Here is a 22,873-nt window from a genome sequence, read left to right on the forward strand (position 1 = left end):
ACACCACTGTGAAAATGAAACTCAGCGAAGGTGTGCTAATTGTACAGGGAAAGCAAAGTTCATCTGCAGCAAGTGTCAAATTGGACTCCACCCTAAATGTTTCTACCGTTACCACACAAAATAGTGTTGTACAATGCATAGGCTTGTGTGAGAAGGGCAGTTGAACCACTTATTCTAATATGTATATGTATTTGCTACATAATAAATACATAAATACTATTTGAACTACAAAAAGGGGTTATTCTATTCAACTATTGTATCACTGACCATTATGCATAGCATCCTATTTATGGGACAGTCCTTAATTTTTATCCCAGAAAGTAAATTAAGTTAAAAATGGTAAGAAAGTATTGTTAAGTCACCAACTAGTAAACTTAAACTCAGAAACGCATTTTTCAAGTCATTAATAACTTTATGCAGTAATGGGTTTAAATACCAGTACCAGTATAATTATTTTTTTGAATGCCAATCAATTTTCATGAGCATAATTAATGCTATTGTAGCTTGGTTATATCATGTTAATATTTTCATCACCATCATCATCATCATCATCATCATCATCATCATCATCATCATCATCATCATCATCATCATCGTCATCATCACACCACCACTGTCATTGTCTTATCACCACATTTCCAATCCTTATGGTAGTCATCATCATCATTGTCGTCGTCGAATAATTTTTTTAATGAGGGCATCAAATTTCAAAGCAAATTTGCAGTATCATACGTCTTCTAATTCTTAAATTTGTGGTAAATAAAACTGAGTAGGCATATTTCGTATCTATAGCGAATTAAGATTCAACAGTAACTGACATGCTAGAAATAAAATATCATGATTGTACAAAATAATACTTTAACTGCTGAAAATAAAAATACCATGCTAAATGCTTTCAAGTTGTGCAGAACGTCTCTACTGTACATGCTCATTCATAAACTTTGGCTGAAGAATAGATGAATAAATTTAGTTAAGCCTTTATAGCTATGTCATGGTACTCTTATAAACTGCATCAGTTGAAAAATTCAGTATGGTATGATTCAATAAAACGAATATAGTCCTGTATTCAAAGAAACTAATATTTAACAGAATTGTGAGATGTTGTTGTTTAGTCAACTGTCCGAAGACAGGTCTGAACCTCACAAGTGATACCAAGAAGGTACCACTTATGAGGCAACTAGGCCAGGAGATACTGGGGTAGGGTGGCCAGTTCCTTCTCCCCTCCATTGCATACATTGCCGATGATAAAATATTATAACCACATAATTTGATTTATTTCAATTAAAGTTAAATACAAATGGCAATAATTTTCAAAAATTATTATTTTCTAATAAATTTATATTTCAAAGCTAATAATTCCCAGTTTCACTCTTCCTATTATTTCATATTTAATTTTTGCATACATTCATGGAAAGCATGAACTTTACATATTTCAACTACGGTACTACAACTGTAAAAATTTAATTTTTGAGGTAAATTTAAAATCTCAATTATATACATTAGTCTTATGTCGCCTATTACTTTAAGATACCATACAGTTCTACAAGAGATTTGTTAGTCAAATGATTATGATTCGCAAGAAATAGTCACGTGTTGACATATTCTTAATGCAAGAACATTTTTTCATGGTATTATAAGAGCTCATCACAAGTATATAGGTCTTACAAAACTGAGATCATACTTTACTTCTCAGAAAAATAATTAATTAAATTTTGAGGGCCAACATTCCAACATAGTGCCAGGCATCCATGTTTAACAAATACAAAATTAATCTTCTGACTGAGGGGATAAAAGTTAGTAAAAAGTAATTTCGAATCAGAAAATAGTAAAATACATTTTACCAACAATTTTGAAATCAATAGTTTTTTTTTAAATTAAAGTGGGAATACATTTATATCTCGGCCATGACTGTTCTAGTACAATAACACCAGCAGATAGTTTTCTGCTACAAATGAAAAATGTAAAGAAATAACATTCAGTTTCAAAAGAAAATACCACTAAATGCTCGCTTGTTTAAACATAACTCAATCTGAAGAGCTGCTGTGGACACACTTTTCCACGTCTGCATATGCTAGCACACACACATACACACGTGTCTGCACAGTAGTGTATGTGTGTATGTGCGCACACAAGCATGCTTCTATACACACGTTTACATTATTACACATTCCTAATACCATTTAGCGAGAAAATGACTGTAATATCGTGATGAATACTGGTATTATAGTCCCTTAATTGAAAAGTTGAAATATCTGTATTTATATTGAATACTGGTATTATAGTCCCTTAATTGAAAAGTTGAAATATCTGTATTTATATATTTGTTTCGCTATTATAGATAAATGGATTACAGGTGGAGGATAGGACGAAGCCCATTTTGCTATTTCCAGAATTGAATTTTGGCGAGAAATGATTGGTAAACTTTGACTTTTGCCATCTCATTCAGAAACAAGGCTCTATCGAAATACTGTAAATTTACTATAGGATTGCCCGAACTTTACTTTCCTTCTTTGGTCGTATTTGAATCTACGAACTCCTAATTCAGTGGAATGCGTGGTAATCATTAGAATATCGGGATGACGACCAATATTACAAGCTTCAGTCATAGTAAAGTTATCAAACGTGTGAAATTTGAGTTGGTTCAATATAAAAGGTACCGTATATCTAAAAGATTGGGCCAAACTATGGAAACATTTTCGTTATATCTCAAGAATGACAGAAGATCCATAAATGTTTGTATTCAAAGTTCTGAGAATATTCTTTTATATTGTAATTTATTTATTCTTAACTTGTTTTTGTTTTAAATATTAGTAGGGTGTATTAGTAGTTAACAATGTTAATGCTCACAAATCGTTTGCAATAAGTAATAAGTTACTATGACTGCAGCCTGGGATATACTTAGAACAGAATCTCAAAGAAATAGTTCTAAACTGGGTGAAAGAGAATTATGGAAGCATTTCTGAGCCTATGCTCAAATATAATTTTCCATTCATGGGATATAGAAATATTAAATTTGGCTCAACTTTCTTTTTTTTTACTAAGGAGAGTCCGAAAGTTTGCACCACAGTCTAAGGATTATTTTGCCGACCTCCTTTTTATAAAATTATTATTGAATCCCTTAGGACCGCAATCCTGTAAGTATTGTGATTCACTGTTTGGTGCCATCTATTGATTCAGCTACAACATCCTTGTCAATTGAGCTCAGTTCTCCATCCCCCCTGGGACTTCAGTAGCTTCTTTAAATCGATGTCATCTGTATGCAAGTCACAGTGCTACATCTCGGCTGCATCCTATATTGACCTGAAGATTGCATTACTGTAGGTATCGTGATTTATATTTGGTGCCATCTATTGATTCAGCTGCACATCACCCAGGTCCGGCAGAGTCCTCTTTAAAAGCCCCTTCATTCCCTTGCGACTTATGCAGCTCCCTCAGATAGATGCCATCTGTATGCAAATCATGGTACTACATCTACTGGATCTCCGGTCGACCTGTAACTATTGAAGGATAATAAATGAAGATGAACTGAGTCCGAGGCTCAATGCCGAAAGTTACCCAGCAATTCTGCTTCAATAGTTGAGGAAGAAACCTCGGAAAATGCCTCAACCAGGTAATTTTTCCCAACCAGGATTTGAACCCAGGCCCGCTCATTTCACGGTCGGACATGCTAACTGCTACTTCATAGCAATGGACAGCCTAACCTTCTAAAAAACCAGTACCGGTACACTTTTTATTTAAGAACTTAAAACAATGAACATTTAATTAATCATACTATAATAATTATTCAGAAGGATATTACACTCAGGGACAAAAAAAAACCGGACACTAATATTTGCTGGTATTTTGCAAAACATTATCTTCTCATACAATATTATGGTAGCCATCTGTTGTTATGGAGACGTGTATACATTGTTGATTGTTTTTTGTTTTATAAACAAGCCATTACAACCAAATATTCCAATTTTGCTTTCGGAGTCTCAGCTATAACAATTTTGTCTCAACCATTTTGTGCTTCATTATCGTTATCATTCGTTATTTCTTCATTTTTACATTTTCTGAGTTTAAGTGGGGTTGTAACATTTGTCTTAAAACAAGATGCGACCTGAAGATGTGGCTCGAGCTGTAGCCATTTACGATGATGGACGCAGTGTACGTTACATTGCAAATGTTATGAATATGGCTAGAAGCACAACCCATGATGCCATAAAACGGTATAGAGAGACCCTAGAATATACCAGAAGACCAGGTTCGGGTCGTCCAAGAGCTACAAATCCAAATGAAGACAGGTATATGGTGTTGGGAGTTCTTAGGGAGCACAACCTGCCAGCTACTAGTGTAGCCCAGCAATTTGTTAACATGCATGGACGCCCAATTTCGGCCAAAACAGTTAGAAGGAGGCTGAAAGCAAGTGGACTGATATCAAGTAGACCTGCAACTGGTCCCAGACTTCTCAGGATGCATTGAGTTGAATGACTGCGTTTTGCAAATGATCACAGGGATTGGAGAAATGGACAGTGGAGCTGTATTCTGTTCACCGATGAGTCCCGTTTCAATCTGTGCTCACCTGATGGACGTGAAAGAGTTTGGAGAAGGAGGGGAGAACGATTTTCACAGTGTTGCATTTCCGAAAATGTGCCGTATGGAGGTGGTGGAGTGATGGTTTTGGCAGGAGTGTGTACGGATGCTCGTACAGAGTTGGTTTTTGTTGAAAATGGAAGACTAACAGCTGATAGGTATATAAATGAATGTTTGGCTGATCATGTTGTGCCATTTGGCCAATTTGTAGGCGATAATTTTGTTTTAATGCATGATAATGCATGGCCGCATATTGCCCATGCGGTTGGAGATTATCTCCAAGAAGTGGGAATCCATGTTCTTCCATGGCCAGCAAGGAGTCCAGACATGAAGCCAATTGAACATTTGTGGGACATGCTGGGACAGCGTGTTAAGAATAGACGACCAAGACCAGAATCGTTACAAGAGTTGAGGCAAGCACTTGGCGAAGAATGAGAACTTATTCCTCAAGAAGACATTGCTAACCAAATTGAGAGCATGCCAAGACGTATGGATGCAGTTATTCAAGCCAGAGGGGGTAATACCCGTTACTAAAAAGAGTTTTTAATGTTTAAGGCACCATAAAATGAAAAAAAACAGTTAGACCAAACGATGCCATAGTTATACACCCTTTGTCATTTTTTTTTTCAAATGTTGTCGTATAAGGTGCTAAATGAAACATTATTTTGTTTAAATGGGTTTTGTTTCATTTTGAAATAATTGGCAACAAAATACAAGCAAATATAGAAGTGTCCGGTTTTTTTTGTCCCTGAGTGTATTTACCTGTGTACAACTATAAAAGAAACATAAGAAAATAAAAACACAAGGTTAATTTTGTTTTCAACCATTCATACTCGTAATACAATCATAATCAATCTAAGCTAAATCTGTGATTTGTAAAAACGTTGATTAAACATAGTTATCCAAACTACGAAAGCATCAACTAAATTACTGTTATTTCTATGAGCATCGGGAATGTTTAAATAAGAATTATTTTTGTTTTATAGCCTTCTGAGTCAGTCTTTCATAAAAAATAAAATAAGGTAAGATATAATAGTAAAGTACTGTGTGACAGGCAATAATTTCATTGCTTCTGTAATATTATCATTATTTTCAATTCGTAAGTATGAAACCGGAGTCATGTTTTCAAATACTTTAATTATATGAAGACAGTAATAATGTCTTGAAAAATTCTGATAACCTGATAATCAACAAAAGCTAAATTCTGATTCTGAATTTAAGACAAGTCAGTACTGGTAAGTAGTAGTGTCTCCATTTAGTAGGATTGTCAGACGTACGGATTTTTAAGGAACAGTACGGTATTTTTCTCTTTTGCTCCATGATATGAAATGTGTACTGAATGGCAAAATTTCTTGTTTTTGTTGTTTCAGTTATTAATGAGAATTATTTTAAATATCAGTACCGTACTTAAATTCAAAATCAGAAAAAAATAAATTATTTTAACGTTACTTACAAATGTCCCTAGGGTAATTTCCTATTTAGAAGTACTGATGATTGGCCGAGATTTTATCAAAAGAAACCTCATTGTCGAGTCAATAGAAAATCGTTACACAACTATTTCTAAACTTTTGCCAACATTTAAGAGTCATGTTTCAAAAAATAATTTTTTAGAATAAAATTCACTAGCAATCTGCGAAGTTTATCAAGTAATTAATAATTTAAAAGTTCAGGTTGTACAAAGAATAGTTTATTATATTTTTGGATATCAAGTGCACCAGTGTTTAAATAGGCTAGGTATTTCAAATGACAAGAATAAGTATGGAAAAGAATTCCATGATGTGTATAAAGTTTGCACAAGTTAGGTAAATAAGTTATTTTATTTTTAGCAATGAAGACGTTCTTTCTAAATCGGAATGTATTAACCCGAGTAATTCACCTGATTTTAAAAAGATGTTTCTTAAGTTTAGCTGAATCACATTCTCTTTTTGATAACATATTATTTATTGATGTAACTATTTAGAAATTTTTTTGATTAAAGAACTTCACTGCAATGATAAAAATGCACGCTTTCAGGAAAAAGTTATGAACATACCCATTACTCAAACATGGGTTCATTTTATTGATTTGATTGCCAAACGAAAATTTAATTTTATGACAGTATTGTTTTCAATAATGATTTGTCAAAGATGTCTAGAAAGAGCAGTAAGTGTGAAAATTGATCAGTTTCAATTCATTGCAAGCTGTGAAGTGTGCATATATATGCCTAATTGGCAAGTAATATTTTAAAAGTCTATACATCTTGATTACACAACTTTTAACACTATATCACTTCGGAATATAAAGTTAGTTAGGGTTAGTTAAAAGTCCCGCACCACCTAAATAACATTTGAAGGATGTGGTTCAGTGACATGAAACTTGATGTGTGGGGATAACCATATACTCTGCGGAATTTTGGATGCAAGTGTCGAAATACAATTTTAATATTTTATTGTTATTAGTTTTTCACTGGGTTTGAAACGGAATCGTAGCATACTGGTTTTATCTGTATTTAGTTTAAGTCAATTACTAGTGAACCATTTATTTGGTTTATCGTTTGTCTTCGAAATAGGCCTACTTTTTATAAGTACAGCACATCGTTTTCTTCTATATGCAGTAAGGAAGGACACAAGAAGTGTCGTGAACACAAAAAGCTATGCTTGGAGGGACACAGTTTGTCTCATTTCATATTTATTACCCACTGTTTCACCAGTTTCTTTTTTTTTTTTTTTTTTTTTTTTTTTAAAGAGAACCTGCAAGAAGAGCAAAATACTGTAGTATACACAGTATGTATGGCGGGCTTTGTTACACATTTACGCCTGAAAAAAATGCTGCTAATTAACAAAAGTATTGACTTAACTTCATAAAATTTACCTGAAATATGAATATCAGTTGTCTTTTTCCTTTTGATATTGCAGTTATATGCAGCACACACAACAGGCATGTTATTTTTTTTATTTCTTTTTCGTAGCTCTACCTCTGTATACACAATGTTGTAAGCAGATGAATTTTTACAACGGTAGGCGCTTAGTTCATTTGGCCACTCTATATTCTCTTTCTAACTCGTTGGGAAAATGCTTCTTTTGTTTACTATAATTTGACTGTTCTTTGTTTATATCCATGGAATACAGGTAAAACGCTTCTTTTGTTTACTGTAATTTGATTTATCCATTGTTTATATCCATGGAAACATTATTATTATTATTATTATTATTATTATTATTATTGATAAATACATCTTATTTAAAGAATTGAATCTGACATTCTAGTGTGTTAAATAATTCTGTCTGATGTTGAGCAAAAGGGAAAGAATTCAAATTTTAATGATTATTGACTATGGAAACAGACAACAATCTCATCGAGAGACGGCGAATTTATTTAATGGTATGCATCCGGATTGCAATCCAATTCCACATACAACAATGACAAGGATCGTAAGGAAATTCACTGAAACTGGAAACGTAAAGGACTTACCAAGATCAGGTCGCCCGAAAAGTGCAACTGATGATAATACTTCATTGGATGTTCTCCTCCATATGCAAGAAAATCCAAAAACATATACTAATATTTGGCGTTAGAATCTAATATAAGCCAAAGTTCCGTGATGAAAATCCTTAAAAGTACCAAGCAACATCCTTGTAAAATTCAACTTTTGCAGGAACTTTCAGAGGACGATCCCGACAGAAGACGATAGTTGACTGGACGTGGGAACAAGTCTCACTATGGACAGAATGCTCGTGAACATTTAGACCAGGTTTTTCCAGGTAGGAGAGGTCACATAGAGTGACCAGCTAGATCCCTAGATATGTCGCCTTTGGACTTCTTTTTTGTGGGGCCATTTGAAGTCAGTAGTATATCGAGAAAAACCCAACAACTTAGAAGGTCTGGAGCATCGAATAGTGGAAGTGGTGCAAGATATTCCTAAAGCCTGGTTAAATCATTTCTTAAATAGTTTCCAAGATTGACTGGCACATTGTCAAGCAGCTGAGGGCTACCAGTTTGAACAGAGAATTTAGAAGGTCAGCTAGCTTTGTTTTGTTTTTGTTAAAGAAGGAGTATTTTATTATTTTAATATTCGATATACTTTTTTGTTTTCTTGATTTAGCAACACTGAATTTGTAAAGAAGTATCAAGTGTGAGTACTTTTTGAAAAGCTCTTAATGAGTATTATTCAAAAATTAAAAAAAATATATATATATTGGGTGTTCCATTTAAAGTAATAGAGTTGGAGTTACTTCTGGTTAAATCGGAAGTAGAAAAAATCGATAATACCATTATTGAGTTCTTAGTATATGATTATCCCCACACACCAAGTTTCACATGCTTCAAAAGTTATTTAGGTGATGCGGGACTATTAACTAACCCTGTATATCTTTCATGTGTTAATTAACTAGGTTACCTTGTTGACTAGTTAATTAACACGTGAAAGCATATACTTATACACTTTATATTTAAAAGTTTAAGTAATAAACTTTATTGAATGTAGTTCTATTTAAATAAAATATATTTCTTCAATGGACTGCACTATCTGTAATCACTTACTCTAGTCGCTACTCCATATTAGTGATAAATTTGTTCCTTATTTTCAATCTGAGACTCTGCAGCCCTATACACTAGTATTGTCAATCTTTTATACCGTTATACGCCTACATTTTCTTTTGCGAATTTTAAAACAATCTTCAAAGGCATATACTTCAACATCGAACCGGTTTTATGTTAATTTATACCACTCATCATCTCGTAATGTGATTTCACTTCTTCAAATGTAACAAACAGATCATTAAATACAAGATAATTGTTATGTTTTTTAAGTCATAAAGTGGAGAAAGACATACAGTATAATAAGATACTGGTAATGTACTTTATTATCTTGTGTCAATAAATGTAGAGCATAGATCCATACTTAGAACAAACAATCTCTTGAACACTTAAACTGCTTGACAAATTAAATTAGTGTTCTACACGTCCTGGGATCCTGTCTGCATGGCGAAACTCTGCGAAATGCTAGATACCACCAAGTACGATCAATTATAGCCACTGCCCTTAAAGATGCCGATTACAACACCTTTGAAGAAGTACATGGTCTCTCCGTCACTGGCAGTACATGGAGCATAGATATAATAGCTTTCAAGGAATCTACAAGATCTGGATTCATAATTGATCCCAGTGTGTGTTTCGAAACGAATGAGGAACAGCCAGCAGAAGTGGATAAGGAAAAAAAGAATATCTACAATCCTACCATTCCCTATTACCTCCTAAAGTACCAGCTAAAAGAGCTTGAAGGACTTCTGGTTGGAGGTACCGCTACTCTATTCATGAAGGATGTATCTAAGTGGCTTGGAATACCTATTATTATTATTCCGACTGTAACCTTAGCTGCATTGACAGGATCAATTGCCCTCCTGAAGCTTCACCTATATTCGAAATGAAACTAAGTTCATTAGCATTCTTTACCTTTTTGTAACACTTACCTCTTTAAAACTAGGTACAGTATATTTCCACTAATCTCAAAATGTATTTGCAGCTATGTACTTGTAGGAGTTTCATTGTCAAAATAAAATCAATGGTTCAATGAACTTGTAAACATTTATATGGTTGAGTACTCTTTGTCCCTTGTGGCATCTCACGAATGGTGAGAAGATTTCTAAATTATTATCATCAACACAATCATTATAACCTCTTTCTAGTCTATAACCATGTTTAGTACGGTCAATAAAATATAGTTTTCAGTAACGTAGACTATGCACACTGAAATATTCGGCATTACAAAATTATGAGATTGCTCAGCAAATTATGAGTTTCATAAAACATATAAAACGCGAATAAATAGCGCAATGTAAATCACACATACTTTTTCATTACATCAGTACGTTCTCTTACACAACTTCTCATAATAGTTATTTTTTAAAAGAATGTCTAGAATGAATGATGTAGAACTGGGGAGATTGGTGGGAGAGACTCCTATGAAATTACTGACGTTATAGGAGTGCCTCTGTTGCTTTTATAGATGGTGCATACAAAAGCGTGCTTTAGGCTTTATACAATACTAAACGTGAGTTTTATGCCACTCTAGAGCTATTACTCAATAGCTAAATTCACAATAAGTTGTGCCAAGTCATTTATGTATATATTTTATCCTCTAAAACTTGTCTAAATAACTCTCCAATTTGAGATTTATGTAGCTACCTGTGGTATTTAACAAGTTATATGTTGAACTGTACATTTCTGGAAACACTAGACCTATCTTTTTAATACTAATGTTATAAAAATCGAGTATATCGTCATTTAGTGCTATTTTCGTCTAAAGACTTTACATATCGGTATCTTATCACCAATTTTCAATAACAAATTAAGACATGACATGTAAAAATTGAATATAAGCAATCTGTCTCGCACGTCAAAAAAAAAAAAAAAAAAAAAAAAAAAAAAATTATTTGGATAGAATGATGTTGCAATAAATGTATCGTAAAATTCTCATAATCGATTTCTTAGCTTCATAATACTTTCTCTTAGGCTAATATTTTTTTAGTACCGGTAGGTTATTTTACGACACTTTATCAACATCTTAGGTTATTATTATCTGAATAAGATGAAGGTGATAATCCCGGTGAAATGAGTCCAGGGTCCAGCACCGAAAGTTACTCAGCATTTGCTCATATTGGGTTGAGGGAAGACCATGGAAAAAACCTCAACCAGGTAAATTGCCCCAACCGGGAATCGAACCAGGCCACCTGATTTCGCGGCCAGACGCGCTAATCATTACTCCACAGGTGTGGAGCTTTCTCTTAATATGATAAACAATAACAACATAAGACTAAAACCTACTCTGTGTGATTAATGATTTAAATTTAGAACTGGAAACATTAATAAAATCACTTCTGGTTAACACATACATAAAATAATGATCTCATTAAATGTGTCAAAATATTTTGTGCTTAAGTTACTTATTTTTATTTTAATATACTTACAATATGAGGTATGCATGTGCAAAGAGTAAATGGGAGCCTAGGTACAGATCTATGTATACTAAACAGGTTTTATCATTACCGGTAGCCTACACTTATAATTCAAGCCATTCCTTAAAATTTAAATGAAAATATATACCAATATTCTGTACAATTAAGCTTTTATGCGCACAAGTTCACTCCAATAATTTAATAAAACAAAAAAAATTTAATATAACTTACCTTGAAGCTGTCGGTTAATTAAAGCTGTAATTCCTGGACCATCCCCTGTCTTCTTAACAATCAACATGGGTTTGTCCTCCCCATCATCAAGACTATTTGGCAGATGACCATTGTTGCTTGCAGCCATGGTTTCGCTAACCTGAACATGCGGAATTTCACACTTTCAATCAGTTTGCTACAATCATTTACAACTTAACTTACTTGAAAAATATAAGAACTCAAGTTAAATCAACAATACACACAGCTTTAAAAACAGATGAAAGAAAAACTTGCACAAAACACAATTATTATTTGCAAACCACTAACATATTTACTCATGTAAGTCTTAGCTTCCTTTTCTTTCTGTTGTATTCTTTAACATAACAGAATGAATCTATGGAAGTAATATACTACTATTTTCAACATACTACTCTCTAAATTAACGAAGTACTAAATACTGGTACACAGATTTCAATCAATCCACTCAGTAGACTGCAATAATTATTGTACTACTACAAAAGGTTAAGAGCAAATTAAATCAGAAACGTGACTCATAATATTGACAAGATATATTCACTGAGATTAAAGAATTTTTATAACACTTTTTGAAATAATATAGGAATTTTAGTAGTTCTAGTAGAATGGAAATTTATCACTATATCCTTTTAAATGTGATATCTCAACCTTTTCTCAGCTCAAGTGACTGGTCAGGTATGAAGCCCTAATATGTACAATACCTCTGATTGAGATTCTGGCTGATATGTATACTCTTTGACATGGAAATTGGTTGCTGTTCAGAGAACCAAGTTTCACCTCAAAATAACTCGCGAATCATGTGTGTGGTGCGTTTACATGAATGTGTTTTAGATAGAGAAATTCGAAGCCTCGTATTTGTAACGAGAAGAAAGAGCTCTGTCACTAATCTATAAAGACTTCGTAAGGAATATGTCGTTTCGTAACATACAGATACGTCACTGCTATGACTTGACTTCATCCTCGGACCTCGATCCTTAATATTTTCCCACTGAATCTTGCATTAACCCGAACGACAGACAAATTTACACTACAGGAAGTGACCATTTTCCGTGTGAAAAGATGTACATCTATTATCAGGTAGTATATCTCACTTGACGATAGTAGTGTCAGAGGAAGAACAATTGTTTGTATACATCGCAAGTCTGCAGCATGAAGAGGGAAAAGCATTTGCCAACCTACTCCATTATCTCCTGACTTATTTGCCTCATGAGTGATGCCTTATTGATGCCACTTATGAGGTTCCAACCTGTCTTCGGACAGCTGACAAAATAACAATATGTACAAGATAATGTGGTGACTGGCAAGACTGAACATTCTTCATTAGGTGGTGAAAATGATCGGTAACTATTTAAATTATGACAGAAGCAACAGGAGTACGTTATCCGACATTCCCTAGCATTGTCTTTATGAGCCACATATTCCACTTTGACTCGCCAGAATTTTAAGCCAGGCCTTCCACATGGAAAGATATATTTTTTTTTAATTTTATTGGGTTATTTTACGATGCTGTATCAACATTTAGGTTATTTAGCGTCTGAATGATATGAAGGTGATAATGCCGGTGAAATGAGTCCGGGGTCCAGCACCGAAAGTTACCCAGCATTTGCTCCTATTGGGTTGAGGGAAAACCCCGGAAAAAACCTCAACCAGGTAACTTGCCCCGACCGGGAATCGAACCCGGACCACCTGGTTTCGCAGCCAGATGCGCTGACCGTTACTCCACAGGTGTGGACATGGAAAGATATGTTTTAGCTGCTCAGCTACTTAAAAACTAACTGTTTTGATTACCGGTAATTAAGAAGTAGTGTCACAAAACTGTATTGGATATGCTTTCGTTTAGTTGATGAAAGTGTACTTAGCACGATAAGGGGATCAAAATAAGTAGAGTAGGCCTACATACATTTTATGGATCTAAAGAAGAAACAAATTCCAAGATACAAAGAAATGTAATATAATTAACCACTTGAAGATCAACATTTCAGCTTCATTTTATGGAAACTATCTGGTAGAGAAATTACTCGTTTAACCTACAAATATAACTGTCATTAATGACATACTTCGCTCTCTCTAGATTACCAATCTTAAATGAGAATAGTATGGTAGGAAATGAGACCATGCTCATAAAGCAAAGGGTTCAAAGTGCTTGGTTTAGATGGAGCTTTTCATGCTCATTACGGGGTTGTATAAGTAGAAAATACATTTACTGTAGGAAAAAGACTTATTTCGGATCTTCAGAACATGCATAGAACAATCAAGAATACCAATATCGACAGTAACAGCAGAAGTTTTCAGTGACAATTTTCTTTTTAAAAAATATATGTATTTCTTTATGAACTGTTTCTTAAAGTCTCGTCCTTTCAAAATTCAAAGTAGCAAGCAGAGTTTAAAGTCATATTAGCAGTTTACGGAATTATTATAATTATATGACAGATAATATCTTACACGCGATACTGGTAGTAATGTAGATTTTTTTTGTATAGTATAATGTAATGTTAAAGAAGAACTGTACTTTTCTCTCTTAAAATTAAAGATTCAAAGTACTCGTATTAAGTATACGAATAACATTTTCATTACATTTTAGGTATAAATAAAATTGAAAAGAAATTACATGAGTAAATATATATTTCAATAACAATACAATGTCCATTAAATGCAACAGTATTTATATTAACCACTAAGTTAAAAAGAAGATTGATAGGATAGCTTCAAACAAACTGTAACTCTATTTTAGAAATCTAATTTTGGGAATATTTTCTTCAGAGGTAATAATTATACACACAATTATAGTATAGCTAACATGATAAAGTAATAAAATAAGACATGCCATATGTCCAAATAAGTATGAAAAAAGCACAATGAAAAAAATTTGTCTTACCAGTTCTTCATACAAACATGGAAACTGTATAAATTGCATAAGGGCAATTCCTTATTATAACAAGAGTATCCAAGAAAATTCACTTATGTTTTTGTGTCCATCAACGAATGAAAATAAGTCTTATGAAAAGGTATTTCAATGTAAATATGAGTTCTGAGTAACAGTTTATATTCTCCAAACCGATAATGAAAGAAATCGATACCTATAAAATAGTTAACATCAGGAATGATCATACATCGCAAACCCATTTCCTTGCACCTATTTAAAAAATTTGATTAGTGATAAATATTCAACTAAAAGTACAATTTTATGACAATATTAAAAGAGAAGAAAGAAAATTATTTGTATTATATTAACCTATGTTTATAGAATTTCATATTAAATTCATGTCATGCCAGAGGAATGGTGTATATGATTACCTGATTCGTGCAGTTACTTTTAAAAATATTAGGAGGCCTATTACTAATTAATAGTTAAATGTATTGCAAGCTGTGCAAGGGAACTAGACATTTCTTTACACTCTTCTCATTGTGAGTAAATTAATCTAAATCAAAATCATTTACAATATTGTAAATGTTACAACCTTTAAGGCTATTTTTCCTTTCTGCTTTACCCTTTGTGTAAGGTCGCATTTGCAGTGTCTACCAAAATGTTGAACTACAGAGATAGAAATCTGCAAAATAACAAACAGGTGGCTGGAAATGTTGATTGGGACAATCTTCTACACTGACCTCTGGCTTTACTTCGTGTTAATCTCTTAAAAACGGTATCAACTGTATTTGAACTTGCGAACTTCAGAAACAATGGCAAGCACAGTAACTATTAGACCAACGGGGATGACTTCATTGTGGGTACAATGTGCTACACAGGTATTATACAGCGCAAGAGTTTGAAAGTTGGCAGTTATATGGAGCTTGAAAAAACATCCTAGTACCAGAGGTTGTGAGTTTGCCTCCTGGTATGGTAAAATTATTTTTTTTATTTCAGTTTTTAATTAATTTATTAGTTTAAATGTGAAATGGCATTTGTTCATAAACTTCGTTATGCCTACCTTTTAAAAATATTGCCCATCACCTGTGGGCTATTAACAGGGGAGACTTGGCCTGTATAAACAAAAATGCTTGTTTCACATCCTAAAAAGCAGGACACATAACAAACATAAATAAATAATTAAATAAAGAAAAAGCAAACAATTTGTTAATATATTAACAAAAAAAAAAGGCCTGTGGTAGGGACTAGTATCTCGTCCACAAACCACCTGCGTCAACAACTGCCCTCATTCTGCGCAGCATGGAGTCCACAAGATTATAGAACAGGTCTAAATTCATGGCCACCTCCTCCCATGCATCTAGAACTCTGTCCCACAATTCGTCGGCTGTCCGAACAGGTGGTTGTTCTGCCCAATTAGAGCGTAGGATCCGTTTGACTGTAACCCACAAATTTTCAATCGAATTCATATCTGGTGATTTTGGAGGCCAGTCGACCAGGTCGACATCAGGCCTCCTCGTAAAACATCTTTGAATTCAGTTGGCGGTGTGTACCGGGTGATTATCCTGCTGGAAGAAAAGTGTTCTTTCTGGATATCATTCTCGGGTGGAAGGGATCATTATATTTGCCAAAATGTGTTCGTAGACTTCTGCCGTAAACCGACCATGGATGCGTTCCAGAAGTCCTGTCCCATCCAATGACATCCACCCCCAACATGCGATGCTCACACGACCTGACCTGTTAAGTCATCTCACGAAGTGTTTATCATATCGGTGCCCATCCATATGATAAACTAGGGCAGGACCATCGTTGCTACTGGAGACAATTACTTCGTTGGAGAAAATGACATTTCTCCAATCGAAGTCCTATCAGAGAGTAGCATACGCTAGATGGTCCATGGCTGGCTCCATCGTCAAATGTTCTCTCCTCACAGCTTGACGACACCATATGCCACTCTCTCTAAAATGTCTCCTCATGGTGTATGGGGAACCTGGAAAGTAGGACGCTACCTTGAGTTGAGAGGCAGTTCTAAAGGGGTGCTTCTCAACTTCTCTCAATTACATGGCATCCTCTTCTCTTGTAGTGATGCGCGGCTGACCAGGAATGAGACAATTCAAACTTCACCATTCTCGATAAAAAAATTTATCCCACCGCTTAGCAATTGACAATGGGACTCCAATCTCTCTGGCTGCCATCGATGCAGAATAACCTACGCGAACCAGGGCAATGACTTGTTGACAGAGTTGTTGTCTCTCTGCCATCTTTAAGCATAATGACGAGACAGAACGTTTTATTAACAAACAGGAGTATTGCTTGGAAGAGAGAGGGAGGTCTATTATTTATTAGAGTTTAGGCATTCTAACAGATGTCACCACATAAGTATAGCTTTGCGAGACATAATATATGATGGCAAATTTGTAATTAAAAAAAGAAGATTGTGGGAGATTCGAACCTTGAGCTGCTACTATTAACTCGTTCAATAGACCAATGCTGTGACGACTTTACTGAGACTGTTAATATTATTTCGGCACAATACGTGCTTTTCCTGTTCATATTCCCTTTGGTTGATTTTGTATTTATCAATTTTATTATTATTTTACTCTTCAGAGGCCTTGATGTATCTAGAATCACCCCTCCATTCGATTTTATAACATATTTTAGACTCTTAAACAAAATACAGCAAATTTAAATAGTTTAATTATGTATTACCTGGTGGACTATGGCTTTGATGAGACGAGCGTGTGCAATGTTATGTATCTGGAATTCAGAAATTTTCGGCGGCCCATTCTTTTTGCCATTAAATGTATGTACATTGTTAAAAGTCTTAGAGATTAAGACTAGGTAAATTTAATCTAAAGTGAGTAAAACTTTTAAAAAAGAACCATAGTCAAAAAAATGTTATTTTAAGATATTAAATATGTGGTGAGCGTATTATAGCGCCAGTCTACTGAATTAGTTGTTAGTGGAAAAAAATACCATAGTTCTATGGTATAGGAGTGAAAATTTTCAGTGGTTTTCATAAAACAACCATAGTCCATAGGCTTTTTTTTTTTTTTGTGAAAACAGCCATTGTCCAAGACGATGGTAGCATTTACAAATATCCCATTCATATCATCTTGAAACATTTATCCATACAATTTTTAACTATAGTAGATTGGCAGTGCGGTACTGCTTTTTATGTACTATGTAATCTTATGCGACAGAAAATATCCTACTTTAGCACATGAATTGTTGTATTAGTTATGTGAAGAAGTAACCTCATGGAAGAAACGTAAGCAATGAAAGAAGAAGAAACAGGATATAATAAAGGAAAAGAAGGTTAAAGGAGGGCACACTTCAGCTACAACAGAGTATTTTTTCTTAAAACAACCGTTGTCCACAGTTACCAGTACCAGTACTTACATTTACACATGTATTTCTATTAGGCAATTTAAGTTATAAATGTACTTCAATTTTCCCAAGTTTCTACAATACCGGTACCGGTACCTTAAGAAATGGCATTATAATTTCATACCTACTTGAAATGTCAACAACACCCATAGATAGTTGCCAGATAGTTTTTCGTTTCTCCTGAAAATTTATGTTTCTGGACTATGGTTGTTTTTCCAAAAAAACCCTTCAAATGCATGCAAATACAAACTTATACCATTATGGTACCTGTTTAGATTTTTTTAGAGTTTGATAACATAAAAGTTAGTCCCATAAACAAGAATATCTTTTATAAAATAATGTTCATATTAGGCCTAAATGCTTTAAATGCTTAATAAGTTTCAAAATAACAAACAAATAATATATTCTTCTTTCCCTGGTATATTTTTGTTCAATTGTCAGCCAGTAAAACATAGGGTAATTTGTGAGAGATAGTTATTATTTTAGACAAGTTTCCATTTATTGTTTTATTTATTTTATTACAAAGAGTTATGTTTTTGGACTATGGTTGTTTTTCCAAAAAACCCTTCAAATGCATGCAAATGCAAACCTATACCAGTATGGTACCTGTTTACCTAATTTTTTTTAGAGTTTGATAACATGAAAGTTAGTCCCATAAACAAGAATATATTTTATAAAATAATGTTCATATTAGCCCTAAATGCTTTAAATGCTTAATAAGTTTCAAAATAACAAACAAATAATATATTCTTCCTTCCCTGGTATATTTTTGTTCAATTGTCAGCTAGTAAAGCATAGGGTAATTTGTGAGAGATATTATCTTAGACAAGTTTTCATTTATTATTTTATTTATTTTATTATAAAGAGAGTGTAATAAAATTACTCTTGAACTAACACTGCCAATATACGAAAGAGAATAATGATGTTGAAAACGAAAACACACCACAATAAAACTAGATAAGGAGGACTAGTATTTACTGCGGCGGCAGTGGTGGTGGTGGTGGTGGTGATGGTGGTGGCGGCAGTGGTGGGGGTGCTGGTGGTGGTGGTGGTTGCAGAAGAAGAAGAGGAAGAGGAAGAAGAAGAAGAAGAAGAATTATGTATAAATCTTATCCAGTTTCTGTATGCAGTATGCATATTTTTACAAATGTAATCTTCATCTTACGATGTTTGGTGACGTATGTACGTCCGTTGATGTGACATATTAATGAACTTTTTTTTTAAATACTATTATAGTCACAATCATGCCATGGTCGATTCCCGCTCGAGGTTGTGAAATTTTTCTTTCATACCATGGCATGATTGTGACTATAATAGTATTTAAAAAAAAAAATTCAGCATATTTTTAATAATGTTTCAGACTTATTTTCCTTTCTCGAAAAACAATTAAAATCTCTAAAGAGCATAGGGTCCATTATCTTAATTTTACTTATATTCTTGAATAACTAGAGCCACAAGTTTTCCTCTGGTGAGGATTCAATACATCTGCCATTGCTTATGATACTCTGACTGTAAATAGTACAAATTTTGCCCATCTTTTTGTGTGTAATGTAGGAGATGAAAAATGATGCATAATGAAGAAATTTTGGGTTGATGGAGGAGGGAAACAAGAGTATCTTAAGGAAACTTACCACAACACTTTCCCTATATACCGTACTGTATAATATTATTCTGTTGAATTTGCTGATTCGATGATTATGATGATGATGATGACGATAGCAATAATAATAATAATAATAATAATAATAATAATAATAATAATCATCATCATCATCATCATAATAACTGTAAATTATTTAAAAAATGATTATACCCGACTCCATTCTGGCACACCATTAGTTGAACTGCTAGAGAGTAAGCTTTCCATGCCAGTGACTTGGGTTCGAATATTAGTAGATCCAACTGGAATTTATAGTGGACAAAGATGGTGCTTGGTGATAGGTTTTCACGGGATATTCCCGTTTTCCCTACTGGCATTCCACATTTGATTCATTCGTCGTCGTCGTCGTCGTCGTCGTCGTCGTCGTCATCATCATCATCATCATCATCATCATCATCATATAGTGCTATGCGGTTTGCTCTCATGATATACTGGTAACGAGAGCAATGCTTACAGGCAGCTAAAAGAATTACAGCTTCAGTGTGTCGTCCACAGACGGGGACGTTTGGGTCAATGACGAAAGTCAAGTATCCTTCCTACCATTAGATAAATAAGAAAAGATTTTGTTGTACAAAATTTTGATCAAGACTCTAATCACAGAAATCAGAGTTTTACAAATCTAGATTTAGTTTCAATATGAGATAAATTCACATCAAAATTCATGCAACCTGTCAACAGATATATGTACCAGAAATACTTACTTACTTACTAGCTTTTAAGGAACCCAGAGGTTCATTGCCACCCTCACATAAGCCCGCCATTGGTACTATCCTGAGCAAGATTAAGCCAGTCTCTATCATCACATCCCACCGCCCTCAAGTCGATTTTAATATTATCTTCCCATCTACGTCTCGGCCTCCCTAAAGGTCTTTTTTTCCTCTGGCCTCCCAACTAACACTCTATTTGCATTTCTGGACTCGTCCATATGTGCTATATGCCCTGCCCATCTCAAATGTCTGGATTTAATGTTCCTAATTATGTCAGGTGAAGAATACAATGGGTGCAGTTCTGTGTTGTGTAACTTTCTCCATTCTCCTGTAACTTCATCCCTCTTAGCCCCAGATATTTTGCTAAGTACCTTATTCTCAAACACCCTTAACCTATGTTCCTCTCTTAAAGTGAGACTCTAAGTTTCACAATCATAAAGAACAACCGGTAATATAACTATTTTATAAATTCTAACTTTCAGATTTTTTGACAGTAGACTGGATGATAGAAGCTTCTCAATCTAATAATAACAGACATTTCCCATATTTATTCTGTGTTTAATTTCCTCCTGAGTATGATTTATATTTGTTACCGTTGCTCCAAGGTATTTGAATTTTTCCACCTCTTCAAAGGATAAATTTCCAATTTTTATATTTCCATTTCGTACAATATTCGCGTCACGAGACATAATCATATACTTTGTCTTTTCGGGATTTACTTCCAAACCTATCTCTTTACTTGCTTCAAGTAAAATTCCCGTATTTTCCCTAATCGTTTGTGGATTTTCTCCTAACATATTCACGTCATCTGCATAGACAAGCAGTTGATGTAACCCGTTCAATTCCAAACCCTCTCTGTTATCCTGGACTTTCCTAATGGCATGCTCTAGAGCAAAGTTAAAAAGTAAAGGTAATAATGCATTTCCTTGCTTTAGCCCACAGTGAATTGGAAATGCATCTGACAGAAATTGACCTATACGGACTGTGCTGTACGTTTCACTGAGACACATTTTAATTAATCGAACTAGTTTCTTGGGAATACCGAATTCAATAAGAATATCATATAAAACTTCTCTCTTAACCAAGTCATATGCCTTTTTAAATCCATGAAATCTAAAATCTCTAAAGAACTTGGGATGTATAAAGTAATGGGTCCATTATCTTAATTTTACTTATATTCTTGAAATACTAGTACCGATATTAAAAATGATGTTTTTTCAAAGTAATTAGTAACGGCGTTTGGATTATTACTTTCTGATCCAATGTCGCAAAAAAAAAAGTCATAAATAACTTACAGTTCTTACTGCAAGACATTTAAATAAAATGACTTCTTGTGAAGGTTAAAACTTTGTTTAATGCTACAGTTCTTTACGAAACCTTCAACAGTTGCCAAGTGCGAGAGGAGAATTGATATTAATGCGAGTTCTATTTTAACCTATTTGCTATGATTAGAAATGTCTGTAGGCAGAATCATATGGTATAACCATTAGCTTCAATGCCAGTTCATGAGAGGAATCGTAGTATTTAAACTATGGAGGAGACCATTCTTTGTAGTCACTAATGAAATATGCAAAAGATGTGTAGTCAAAACACCTAACATTAAAAAAATCCACAACAAATTGTATTCAATATTTAAAAAATGACTTGCTTTAAGCAATTGTGAACAATTTGTATTTATATGACTAAATTTCTCTCAGTCATATGTTTGAAAAAAAATATGAATTACAATAAACAACAATCTACTTCAAATGTAAAGATACCACTAATTAATTTCGTTCTTCACTTTATAAGATATAAAGCCACATTGGTTTGCAGCAGATGTGCTGTATAATAATAAGCAAGAATGATTTATGGCGAACGTCAAGAACAGTTTGGGTTACACTGTAATCATTTTTCAAATTTTTTGGTAGTGCATTTATAAGACACAAACTAATTTTCAAAAGTCGATAAAAAGCCAGGCAACTACATAATATACACAATATTTTTTCTGGCTGCTGGACAGAAGTTTCGAGTGGCACTACCTGGCTGCAGACTTCACGCAGTACTTCCGCATGATGCTGGTACACCAGGGTCTCCCCCAGTGGCAGTTCAAATTCACGCCCATGGACCATTATTATGAAATTAGTTTACAATGTTATACTTATCGCATGAGCTAATATATGAAGAAACAGTAAAATAAAAACTGTTAAGAACTTTTTTGTAGTTATAATAACCACACTTTAAGAATTCAGCTCTTAAGTTTCTTAATCTGCAACGCCTAACCTCATTAATTGCTGCAAAATTTGAAAATGTAAAATGGAAAAGAGTAACTTCTTAGTGAACGAAAGAATTAAATACACTCAGGGACAAAAAAAAAACCGAACACTTTAATATTTGCTGGTATTTTGCAAAATATTATCTTCTCATACAATATTATGGTAGCCATCTGTTGTTATGGAGACGTGTATACATTGTTGATTGTTTTTTGTTTTATAAACAAGCCATTACAACCAAATATTCC

At 33.9% G+C, this 22,873-nt stretch overlaps 1 protein-coding gene across 4 annotated transcripts in view; it reads right to left on the bottom strand.

Moving 5' to 3' along the window:
* The window catches only part of LOC138705106 (blood vessel epicardial substance-like), a 902,265-nt gene that overhangs the window by 26,861 nt on the left and 852,531 nt on the right, over positions 1-22,873 (bottom strand). For 3 of the 4 annotated variants that reach the window (XM_069833734.1, XM_069833733.1, XM_069833732.1), the window contains exon 6: positions 11,739-11,877. In XM_069833734.1, coding sequence (XP_069689835.1) covers positions 11,739-11,877 — 139 coding nt within the window. Of the gene's footprint in view, positions 1-1,328; positions 3,498-11,738; positions 11,878-22,873 lie in introns of those variants that run through there. The other variant, XM_069833735.1, reaches the window with a different exon arrangement.

The sequence above is a fragment of the Periplaneta americana genome, chromosome 8, assembly GCF_040183065.1.
Source record: "Periplaneta americana isolate PAMFEO1 chromosome 8, P.americana_PAMFEO1_priV1, whole genome shotgun sequence".
NCBI classification, from domain to species: Eukaryota; Metazoa; Arthropoda; class Insecta; order Blattodea; family Blattidae; genus Periplaneta; species Periplaneta americana.